The sequence below is a fragment of the Bos taurus genome, chromosome X (assembly GCF_002263795.3).
Source record: "Bos taurus isolate L1 Dominette 01449 registration number 42190680 breed Hereford chromosome X, ARS-UCD2.0, whole genome shotgun sequence".
Lineage (NCBI taxonomy): Eukaryota > Metazoa > Chordata > Mammalia > Artiodactyla > Bovidae > Bos > Bos taurus.
This window is the reverse complement of record NC_037357.1, coordinates 55,757,059-55,769,228: the sequence shown is the minus strand read 5'-3', so window position 1 is coordinate 55,769,228 and position 12,170 is coordinate 55,757,059. Positions and strand designations below refer to the sequence as shown.

The 12,170-nt window shown below is 37.1% G+C and overlaps 1 protein-coding gene across 1 annotated transcript in view; it reads left to right on the top strand.

The window, feature by feature from the left end:
• Positions 1–12,170, top strand: part of NUP62CL (nucleoporin 62 C-terminal like) — a 104,275-nt gene that overhangs the window by 56,378 nt on the left and 35,727 nt on the right. Inside the window, exons 5-9 of the mRNA XM_024988512.2 lie at positions 1,672–1,828; positions 3,683–3,866; positions 4,124–4,173; positions 4,314–4,445; positions 7,659–7,770. Coding sequence (XP_024844280.2) covers positions 1,672–1,828; positions 3,683–3,866; positions 4,124–4,173; positions 4,314–4,445; positions 7,659–7,770 — 635 coding nt within the window. The remainder of the gene's footprint in view (positions 1–1,671; positions 1,829–3,682; positions 3,867–4,123; positions 4,174–4,313; positions 4,446–7,658; positions 7,771–12,170) is intronic.

The window sequence follows — 12,170 nt, the reverse complement described above, 5'->3', positions numbered from 1 at the left end:
TAGAAGTTGTTTTAAAGTCAGCTTTAGGGACCTCCTGAATTTAATGTTGCATAAACATAATTTAGCCATTCTCCTTTTGTCTTTTTTAAAATCTTTTTTAACTTCTTTTTGGTTTCTCTACCCCTTTTTCTGCCATACTATTTTAGCTTATTTTTAATTTTGACTTGCTCATGACTCTTTAATTTTACTTCACGTTTTCCCTCTGTCAGTCCTTTCAGCTCCCCTCTGTCTATTGTCTGATTCTTTCTACATGTTTGGAAATATTTCCAAATTTCTGCTTAGAGTCTGATGCTTTCCATATTTCTGGAAATACTTCCATATTTTTACCTGCCATCTGATTCTTTCCACAGTTCTAAATTTTTGAAACTGAGATTTTGACCCATCTTTTATCCCTGTTTGGCTAGAGCTTTTTGTGCCAGACCCTCTCATAGGCTGCCAGTAGTGTAGATGCCCACCCTTGTGATCTAGGATCAAAGGATAGAGTTTTAGTAACTCTGTCCTTCCCCATGTTTATTGCCCACTTCTCTTCTACCTGTAGTTCTCTCTTAGTTTTCTGAACTTTTATGTCAGTTTTGGTTCCTTCTTACACAATGAGCACTTAACAAACAATGCACAAAACAGTGGGGCTTTTAACTATAATACTGGCTAAGATGTATGCCAATTATGAGCTATGGTGTAGAGAAGCAGCAGTCTTCCCTACTGATAGGAGTACAAATTGGCAATATTTTTTTGACAGGGGAATTTGGAAAGAAATAATTACAATTTAGAGCATGCTGACCCTTTGGTCTAGCAATTTCATTTCTAGGATTAATTACACAGATATATTCAAGTAAGTATGCAAGGTTAGAGATGTACAGAGATTTTGTGTAAGATTGCAATTATTCTTTTCTTCAAAGTTTAGCAGAACTTACCAGTGAGGTTGGATGTGAGAGTTGGACTGTGAAGAAAGCTGAGCACCAAAGAATTGATGCTTTTGAACTGTGGTGTTGGAGAAGACTCTTTGGAGTCACTTGGACTGCAAGGAGATCCAACCAGTCCATTCTAAAGGAGATCAGTCCTGGGTGTTCATTGGAAGGACTGATGCTGAAGCTCAAACTCCAGTACTTTGGCCACCTCATGCAAAGAGTTGACTCGTTGGAAAAGACCCTGATGCTGGGAGGGATTGAGGGAAGGAGGAGAAGGGGACTGACTACAGAGGATGAGATGGCTGGATGGCATCACTGACTCGATGGACATGAGTTTGAGTGAACTCCGGGAGTTGGTGATGGACAGGGAGGCCTGGCGTGCTGCGATTCATGGGGTTGCAAAGAGTCGGACACGACTGAGTGACTGAACTGAACTGAATGAACCAGTGAGGTTATCTGGGTCCGGAGTTTTCTTTATGGGAAGAGTTTAGAGGATTGATTCAATTTCTTTAATGGTTATAGGTCTGGTTAGGTTATAAATTTTATTTTTCTACACATTTATCCAAGATTTTCAGTTTTTAGCAGGAAGCTTAATCCAGGTAACTGGCCTGCCATATATTATAACAATGTTGAGTTAAAACCCATTACAACTTTGAATTCAAATTCACATTAAAAAGCACTTCTATGGTTTTTTTATCCTGAATGATCAAGTGCTGAGTTTTAAAATTTCTTACTTATTATTAACATTATACACTTCATTTTCCAGCTATAGCATCAACCACCACTACCACCACTGTTACCACCACCACCACTACTACTGCCACTAGTAGCTTTACCTTGAACCTAAAACCACTGACATCAATTGGGATTAATAACACTGTTCCAGTCAGCATTACATCTATACCTTTTACTCCGACTGTTAAGTAAGTATTCATTTGAAAATTTGTATCATTTTCATTTTATTTGTCATACACAAGACATAGTTTGCTTGTATATCTTTAGAATAGTGTTTGAAAGTTAGGTAAATGACTCAGAGTCAAGGAGCAGTTAGAGAAAGGCTTTCTGTTTCTTAGAAGTTGAACAACTAAAAGGATACTTTTGTCTTCTGAATATCATTATAATACAATTATTACTGTTGCGAATAATAGATAATATTTATTATGTGATTACTATATGTTGAGCAATATGACAGTGCTTTACACAAACATCATATCATTTAATCCTCACAATAACTTTATGAGTTAGGTACTATTTTGTTCTCACTTTATAGATGAGGAAACTAGACCACATTAAGATTTTATAATCTGCCTCTGGTCATATACTTGGTAATGGTTGAGCCAGGATTAAAATTCAGGCAGTCAAGCTCTAGAGCCTGAATTCTTATAATTTATGCCAGTTTGGGGCTATTATGAGTAAAGCTGCTATGAACATTTGTGTACAGGATTTTGGTGAACCTGGTCTTCTCTGGTAGCTCAGATGGTAAAGAATCTTCCTGCAATGCAGGAGACCCAGGTTCAATCCCTGGGTCGGGAAGATCCCCTGAAGAAAGGAATGACTACCCATTCCAGTATTCTTGCCTGGAGAATTCCATGGACAGAGGATCCTTTGGGGCTATGGTCCATGGGGTTGCAAAGAGTCGGACTTGACTGAACAACTAACACTTTTGGTGAACCTAACTCTCATTTCTCTGTACAGCCCATCTGTACAGTTACTGGGTGGTATGGCAGTTGCAAGTTTCGTTTTTAAGGAAATTGCTATAAATTTTTTCCAGAGTGGCTGTGCCATTTTACCTCTCCAACAACAATGTATGAGAGATCCAGCTTGTCCATATTCTCACCAGGATTTGGTATTGTCACTATTTTTTCATTTTTGTTGTTCAGTTGCTCAGTTGTGTCCGACTCTTTGCCACCCCATGGACTGCAGCCTGCCAGGTTTCCCTGTCCTTCAGTCTCTCCCAGAGTTTGCTCAAACTCATGTCCATTGAGTCGGTGATGCCATCCAGCCATCTTATCCTCTGTTGCCCCCTTCTTCTCCTACCCTCAATCTTTACCAGCATCAGGGTCTTTTCCAGTATTCAACTCTGCATCAGATGGCCAAAGCATTGGAACTTCAGCTTCCAGTATCAGCCCTTCCAATGAATATTCAAGGTTGATTTTCTTTAGGATTGACTTGTTTGATCTCTGCAGTCCAAGGGACTCTCAAGAGTCTTCTCCAGCTCATAGTAGTTTTAATATGCATTCCCCTGATGACTAATGATGTTGGACATCTTTTCATATGTTTATTTCCCATCTGCATATCCTCTTTGATGAAGTGTCTGTTCATACCTTTTGTCCATTTCTACTTGAATTTTGTTTTTACTAAGTTTTGAGAGTTTTATGTATTCTAGATACCTGCCCTTTGTCAGATATGTGGTTTATGAACAGTTTTTTCTAACTCTGTAATTAAAGAGTGTTTCACCAAACAAAACTTAATTGACAAGGTCTGATTTATCACTTTTTCCTTTAATGAATGTGCTTTTAGTGTCAAGTTTAAGAACTCTTTGCCTAGATTCCAAAGATTTTCTCCTAATTTTTTTCTGAAAGATTTATCGTTTTACATTTGCTGTATTTCCTTAGGATAACTTCCAGAGACTTTGAATGGTTGTTTTTGAAATAATCTTTACCAGTTTTGGTGGTTTTGTTAGGGAGCAGGTTGGAGAAATGTCTGTAAAATGTGATATTTTTTCCTCTAAGTTCTTCTGTGTTATACTTTTAAAAATCTGATCATACTTTGGAAAGTATGATCATCCGATCATACTGTATCCTTTTTAGTGCAATCATAACTCCTGTGATGACATATGGTCAGCTGGACGGTCTGGTAAACAAATGGAACCTTGAGTTAGAGGATCAAGAGAAATACTTTCTTCACCAGGCCACCCTGGTCAATGCTTGGGACTATACATTGATGGAGAATGGTGAGAAGGTAAGAAGATGTTCTCATTAATTTACCTGCATTGTGTAAGTATTTTCTGATGAACACAGGAAAATAGACCCATGTTTCATGGTTAATTTTTCTTTTCAATATTAGTGATAAACTTAAAAATATTTTCCTTAGATAATAAGTGCCCTGAATTAGGAACTCTTTCATACTTGAAGTGTATATTACAAAATAAATATTGCCTTACAGTTACAATATAAATTCAAATATTTATACTATTATATTCTTATTTTCCTTTATAGATAACTGCTTTACATGGAGAAGTAGAAAAAGTGAAACTGCATCAGAAAAGGTAGAACCTTAGCTTCCCTAGGTTGGAAGATTAAAGATCTATGTCTTTGTATGGTTGTTTTTCCTTGTTATGGTTTACTGACATTTATTGTGTCACTCAAAATTCGTTTCATTAGCCTTTCTATTGACTTTTTTTTCCAGGCTGGAACAAGAATTGGATTTTATCCTATCACAGCAGAGGGAACTGGAAGATCTCTTTATCCCTTTGGAGGAGTCTCTAAAGGACCATAGTGGGTCTGTTTATCCACAGTATATAGATGAGCATGAGAAGACGTAAGTAACTAAATAAAGATTGAGGAATAGGGCAGGTCTTAGCTACTAAACAAAGATAAAAATGACTTTGAAGGCAGGGAATAAAAATTGGGAGAAAAGTGCAAGTTCTGGTAGTTGCCATTTATCAACTTATTTGATTGCTGTTTATATTTTCAGGATGCTTGAAAGTGAAGTAGTCATTCTGGCAGTTTTGTTTTGTAGCATTTTGTAAACTGTTATTAATCTCAGGATTAGACATGACCACTGTTAAGTTTTTATATTTGTCAAGTTTGTTCTTAAATTAGAAATACAAATTTTATGTGTGTGGTATCATGATATTACAGAATATTTATGACCTCCTATTTATACTGACTCTTTTAAACCTAATGTTGATGCAATTGCTTCAGTGATAAGTCCATTTCTTATTCTGAAGGAAATTTGTTAATCTAGGCTCAGACTGTGTGGCTTTTAAACATTGAATGGTTTTGTCGATGTCTTAGATTGAATATATTTTATTTGTGTGTGATTTGGTCTTTACCTGAATATATTTTATTTGTGTGTGATTTGGTCTTTACCTGAATATATTTTATTTGTGTGTGATTTGGTCTTTACCTGAATATATTTTATTTGTGTGTGATTTGGTCTTTACCTTTGGTCAATATATTGCCAATATTCCCACAGTAACTTTATTTCTTTAGAACTGAGATTTGGTAATAAGGCCAAATTATAAAATGTTATTAGAAGAACATGTATGAATGTGCTACGTAAACTAAATCTGATTGATTTTATGAATGGCTTATTAGTGAATTAAGACTGAGCTTATTTTTTAAAACCTTGCAAGTTAACTTTTTGTAGATGTATTAAATGTGGTAAGTACAGCTAATCTGTATGAACTCTAGCTCTCTGTTTCTTCTATTGTATTTCAGCCTTTGTGAATCTTTTCATTTCACTGATTATCCTATGCATTCTATCATTTTCTTGGAAACAGAGTTACATTTTCAGCCATGTGATCCTACCTGTAGGTTGAAGAAACACTCACTTCAATTCAGTTCAGTCGCTCAGTCGTGTCCGACTCTTTGTGACCCCATGAATCATAGCACGCCAGGCCTCCCTGTCCATCACCAACTCCCGGAGTTCACTCAAACTCATGTCCATCGAGTCAGTGATGCCCTCCAGCCATCTCATCCTCTGTCGTCCCCTTCTCCTCCTGCCCCCAATCCCTCCCAGAATCAGGGTCTTTTCCAATGAGTCGGTTCTTCACATCATATGACCAAAGTATTGGAGTTTGAGCTTCAGCATCAGTCCTTCCAATGAATACCCAGGACTGATCTCCTTTAGAATGGACTGGTTGGATCTCCTTGCAGTCCAAGGGACTCTCAAGAGTCTTCTCCAACACCACAGTTCAAAAGCATCAATTATTTGGTGCTCAGCTTTCTTCACAATCCAACTCTCACATCCATGCATGCCTACTTGAAAAACCATAGCCTGGACTAGATGGACCTTTGTTGGCAAAGTAATGTCTCTGCTTTTTAATATGCTATCTAGGTTGGTTATAACTTTGTTCCAATAAGTAAGTGTCTTTTAATTTCATGGCTGCAGTCACCATTTGCAGTGACTTTGGAGCCCAAAAAAATAAAGTCCGGCACTGTTTCCCCATCTATTTGCTATGAAGTGATGGGACCAGATGCCATGATCTTCGTTTTCTGAATGTTGAACTTTAAGCCAACTTTTTCACTCTCCTCTTTCACTTTCATCAAGAGGCTTTTTAGTTCCTCTTCACTTTCTGCCATCAGGGTGGTGTCATCTGCATATCTGAGGTTATTGATATTTCTCCTGGCAATCTTGATTCCAGCTTGTGCTTCATCCAGCCCACCGTTTCTCATGATGTACTCTGCATAGAAGTTAAATAAGCAGGGTGACAATATACAGCCTTGACATACTCCTTTTCCTATTTGGAACCAGTCTGTTGTTCCATGTCCAGTTCTAACTGTTGCTTCCTGATCTGCATATTCTTTCTGATTGCTTTTAGGTAGTCAGATTTATATTGCATTGGAATCTTTACTAGAATCTTCAACAATCTAGGCAGCCAATTATCTATAAGTAGTTTGGGACAGAAAGGCAGTAGTTACAAATAAATTTAATTGAATTATTTAGTCTTTATAGACAAAGGTCCGTCTAGTCAAGACTATGGTTTTTCCAGTAGTCATGTATGGATGTGAGAGAGAGACTATAAGGAAAGCTGAGTGCTGAAGAATTGATGCTTTTGAACCATGGTGTTGGAGAAGACTCTTGGGAGTCCCTTGGACTGCAAGGAGATCCAACCATTCCATCCTAAAGGAAATCAGTCCTGAATATTCATTGGAAGGACTGATGCTGAAGCTGAAACTCCAGTACTTTGGCCACTCGATGGGAAGTACTGACTCATTTGAAAAGACCCTGATGCTGGGAAAGATTGAAGGTGGGAAGAGAAGGGGACGACAGAGGACGAGATGATTGTATGGCATCACCAACTCGATGGACATGAGTTTGGGTAAACTCCAGGAATTGGTGATGGACAGGGAGGCCTGGTGTGCTGCAGTCTATGGGGTTGCAAAGAGTCGGATATGACTGAGCAACTGAACTGAACCAAACTGAACTGATAGACATTGAAAAGTCCTTTGCTCACTTTAATTCTCATAAACATATTCATTGACTAGGTTAACTGTGTGTGTGTACACACACAAATACTTGGGATGGAAATCTTGAGAATTTAGCCAAATAATCGACTTGTTGTGAACTCAACAGATTTTTTTGACTTTGATTGTTATGAGTCTCATTTCTTAAAATATCTTTTCTTGGATGATGGTATGTATTTGTATGAGATTTTACTTTGAAAATTTATGTATTCAAAATTGTTGCAGACATTTCAGCATTTCTTAAAATCACTAAACACCAAAATAACTTCTCATATAACTAAGTAACCTATGGATTTATTCTGATATCTAATAGGTGAGGTAATGGGTGACTGTAAAAATGGCAAAGTGCATAAAAGCCTTCATCTATGTAGTCTTTTTAGAATATAGTCGTGAATGTTACATCCATAAAAATGTGCTGTTAGTTGTAACGGAGACACAGTGAGAAGATAGGGGAACGAGGGCAAATTCAATTGGCAGTATCATTCTTTGTATGTCAGTAACAGTGCATAGTGGAGAAAACATTTTTTTGTTAATCCCTTTATTTTACCTTCCTTTTCAGTTACAAGTTTGCAGAAAATGTAGATGCTCAGATGAAACAAATGACCCAAGATCTCAAGGACATCATTGAGTACCTGAATATATTTGAAAGTCCTGCTGACTCTACTGACCTGGTGTGTTAACTGCTTTATCTATTTAGACAACCAAAATTTAGTATGAAATTAGCATTCTGTTGTTCCTTTACCTAGTCACCTTCTCCTGTCCTCTATAGTGTTCCTTACATGCCTCCAGAGGTGCGAAGTTTTGGGTGTAGTTAGTGGAGCAGGAAATATTCAGGAGCACAAAAAGGTTGTGAGTTTTTTGTGATTATTTCCAGGAGGGTAAAAAAATTAATGGTCTCCCAAAATTTTCAGGGTTTTCTTTCTGTTCTTCCAATAAGTATGTCTCTATTCTAATTTTTCTATTCACTTACTCATTAGCTAGTTTATTTGCCCTTTTACATATTCATCTACATGTTGATATAATTGTGAGTATATGTGTGTATATATACATACACATGTTCTGAGTCTTGTAGGTATATCCAGGCAATCCTTAATTTATAATTAGCTTATATTTCAAAAGTTCAAAAAGTCAACTACTCAAGACTTACAGTATATTTTTCCATAGAAATTTTAAGTATAGTTATTAGGTTTCCACCTGCCTTGTGGAATCCTAGTTAACTCATAATGTAAATTTATTATAACATGAGAAAATACAGCCGAGGCTCCAGTTAGAGAGTTGAGATGTTTTAAATTAATTTGGTGGTAAGAAAAGATTGATTTATTTTCCTTTATCTATACTCTAATTAAAGAACTTATTTCCTCTGCCTTTCCCTATTGTCTTAGTAGCTACATGGAGCCCTTTTCCCCACTCCCACCCCATGACAGTAATGGTAAGAGAAGTCTCCTGTTGTGGGAGCTCAGGCTGTACTTTCTTTTTTTGAATACAAATTTATTTATTTTAATTGGAGGCTAATTACTTTACAATATTGTATTTGTTTTGCCATACATCAACATGAATCCACCACGGGTGTACACATGTTCCCCATTCTGAACCTCCCTCCCACCTCCCTCCCCAAACCATCCCTCTGGGTCATCCCAGTGCACCAGCCTCGAGCATCCTGTATCATGCATCAAACCTGGACTGGCGATTCATTTCACATATGATATTATACATGTTTCAATGCCATTCTCCGAAATCATCCCACCCTCGCCCTCTCCCACAGAGTCCATAAGACTGTTCTATATATCTGTGTCTCTTTTGCTGTCGCATACAGGGTTATCATTACCATCTTTCTAAATTCCATATATATGTGTTAGTATACTGTATTGGTGTTTTTCTTTCTGGCTTACTTCACTCTGTATAATAGGCTCCAGTTTCATCCACCTCATTAGAACTGATTCAAATGTATTCTTTTTAATGGCTGAGTAATACTCCATTGTGTCTATGTACTACAGCTTTCTTATCCATTCATCTGCTGATGGACATCTAGGTTGCTTCCATGTCCTGGCTATTATAAACAGCACTGTGATGAACATTGGGGTACACATGTCTCCTTCAATTCTGTTTTCCTTGGTGTGTATGCCCAGAAGTGGGATTTCTGGGTCATAAGGCAGTTCTATTTCCAGTTTTTTAAGGAGTCTCCACACTGTTCTCCATAGTGGCTGTACTAGTTTGCATTCCCACCAACAGTGTAAGAGGGTTCCCTTTTCTCCACACCCTCTCCAGCATTTATTGCTTGTAGACTTTTGGATCACAGCCATTCTGACTGGCATGAAATGGTTTTGTGGTTTTGATTTGCATTTGCATTTTATTTGCATTTCTCTGATAATGAGTGGTATTGAGCACCTTTTCATATGTTTGTTAGCCATCTGTATGTCTTCTTTGGAGAAATGTCTGTTTAGTTCTGTGGCCCATTTTTTGATTGGGTCGTTTATTTTTCTGGAATTGAGCTGTAGGAGTTGCTTGTATATTTTTGAGATTAGCTGTTTGTCAGTTGCTTCATTTGCTATTATTTTCTCCCATTCTGAAGGCTCTCTTTTCACCTTGCTTATAGTTTCCTTTGTTGTGGAGAAGCTTTGAAGTTTAATTAGGTCCCATTTGTTTATTTTTGCTTTTATTTCCAATATTCTGGGAGATGGGTCATAGAGGATCCTGCTGTGATGTATGTCAGAGAATGTTTTGCCTATGTTCTCCTCTAGGAGTTTTATAGTTGTTGGTCTTACATTTAGATCTTTAATCCATTTTGAGTTTATTTTTGTGTATGGTGTTAGAAAGTGTTCTAGTTTCATTCTTTTACAAGTGGTTGACCAGTTTTCCCAGCACCACTTGTTAAAGAGATTGTCTTTTCTCCATTGTTTATTCTTGACTCCTTTGTCAAAGATAAAGTGTCCATAGGTGCGTGGATTTATCTCTGGGCTTTCTATTTTGTTCCATTGATCTATATTTCTGTCTTTGTGCCAGTACCATACTGTCTTGATGACCGTGGCCTTGTAGTAGAGCCTGAAGTCAGGCAGGTTGATTCCTCCAGTTCCATTCTTCTTTCTCAAGATTGCTTTGGCTATTCAAGGTTTTTTGTATTTCCATACAAATTGTGAAATTGTTTGTTCTAGCTCTATGAAAAATACCGTTGGTAGCTTGATAGGGATTGCACTGAATCTAGGAAATGGCAACCCACTCCAGTGTTCTTGCCTGGAGAATCCCAGGGTCGGGGGAGCCTGGTGGGCTGCCGTCTATGGGGTAGCACAGCGTCAGACATGACTGAAGTGACTTCGCAGCAGCAGCAGCATTGAATCTATAGATTGCTTAGGGTAGTATACTCATTTTCACTATATTGATTCTTCCAATACATGAACATGGTATATTTCTCCATCTATTAGTGTCCTCTTTGATTTCTTTCACCAGTGTTTTATAGTTTTCTATATATAGGTCTTTAGTTTCTTTAGGTAGATATATTCGTAAGTATTTTATTCTTTTCGTTGCAATGGTGAATGGAACTGTTTCCTTAATTTCTTTATTTTCTCACTTTTAATGTATAGGAATGCAAGGGACTTCTGTGTGTTGATTTTATATCCTGCAACTTTACTAAATTCATTGATTACCTCTAGTAATTTTCTGGTGGAGTCTTTAGGGTTTTCTATATAGAAGATCATGTCATCTCCGAACAGTGAGAGTTTTTACTTCTTCTTTTCCAATATGGATTCCTTTTATTTCTTTTTCAGCTCTGATTGCTGTGGCCAAAACTTCCAAAACTATGTTGAATAGAAGTGGTGAGAGTGGGCACCCTTGTCTTGTTCCTGACTTTAGGGGAAATCTTTCAATTTTTCACCATTGAGGATAATGTTTGTTGTGGGTTTGTCATATATGGCTTTTAATATGTTGAAGTATGTTCCTTCTATTCCTGCTTTCTGGAGAGATTTTATCATAAATGGATGTTGAATTTTGTCAAAGGCTTTCTCTGCATCTATTGAGATACTCATATGGCTTTTATTTTTCAATTTGTTAATGTGGTGTATTACATTGATTGATTTGCGGATATTGAAGAATCCTTGCATCCCTGGGATAAAGCCCACTTCGTCATGATGTATGATATTTTTCATATGTTGTTGGACTCTGTTTGCAATAATTTTATTAAGTATTTTTGCATCTATGTTCATCAGTGTTATTGGCCTGTAGTTATCTCTCTTTCTGGCATCTTTGTCTGGTTTTGGTATTAGGGTGATGGTGGCCTCATAGAATGAGTTTGAAAGTTTACCTTCCTCTGCAATTTTCTGGAAGAGTTTGAGTAGGATAGGTGTTAGCTCCTCTCTAAATTTTTGGTGTAATTCAGCCGCAAAGCCATCTGGACCTGGGCTTTTGTTTGCTGGAAGATTTCCGATTACAGTTTCAATTTCCGTGCTTGTGATGGGTTTGTTAATATTTTCTATTTCTTCCTGGTTCAGTTTTGGAAAGCTGTACTTTTCTAAGAATTTGTCCATTTCTTCCAAGTTGTCCGTTTTATTGGCATATAATTGCTGATAGTAGTCTCTTATGATCCTTTGTATTTCCGTGTTGTCTGTTGTGATCTCTCCATTTTCATTTCTAATGTTATTGATTTGATTTTTCTCCCTTTGTTTCTTGATGAGTCTGGCTAATGGTTTGTCAATTTTATTTATCCTCTCAAAGAACCAGCTTTTGGCTCTGTTGATTTTTGCTATGCTCGCTTTTGTTTCTTTTGCATTTATTTCTGCCCTAATTTTTAAGATTTCTTTCCTTCTACTAACCCTGGGGTTCTTCATTTCTTCTTTTTCTAGTTGCTTTAGGTGTAGAGTTAGGTTATTTATTTGACTTTTTTCTTGGTTCTTGAGGTATGCTTGTATTGCTATGAACCTTCCCCTTAGCACTGCTTTTACAGTGTCCCACAGGTTTTGGGTTGTGTGTTTTCATTTTCATTCGTTTCTATGCATAATTTGATTTCTTTTTTGATTTCTTCTGTGATTTGTTGGTTATTCAGCAGTGCGTTGTTCAGCCTCCATATGTTGGCATTTTTTAACAG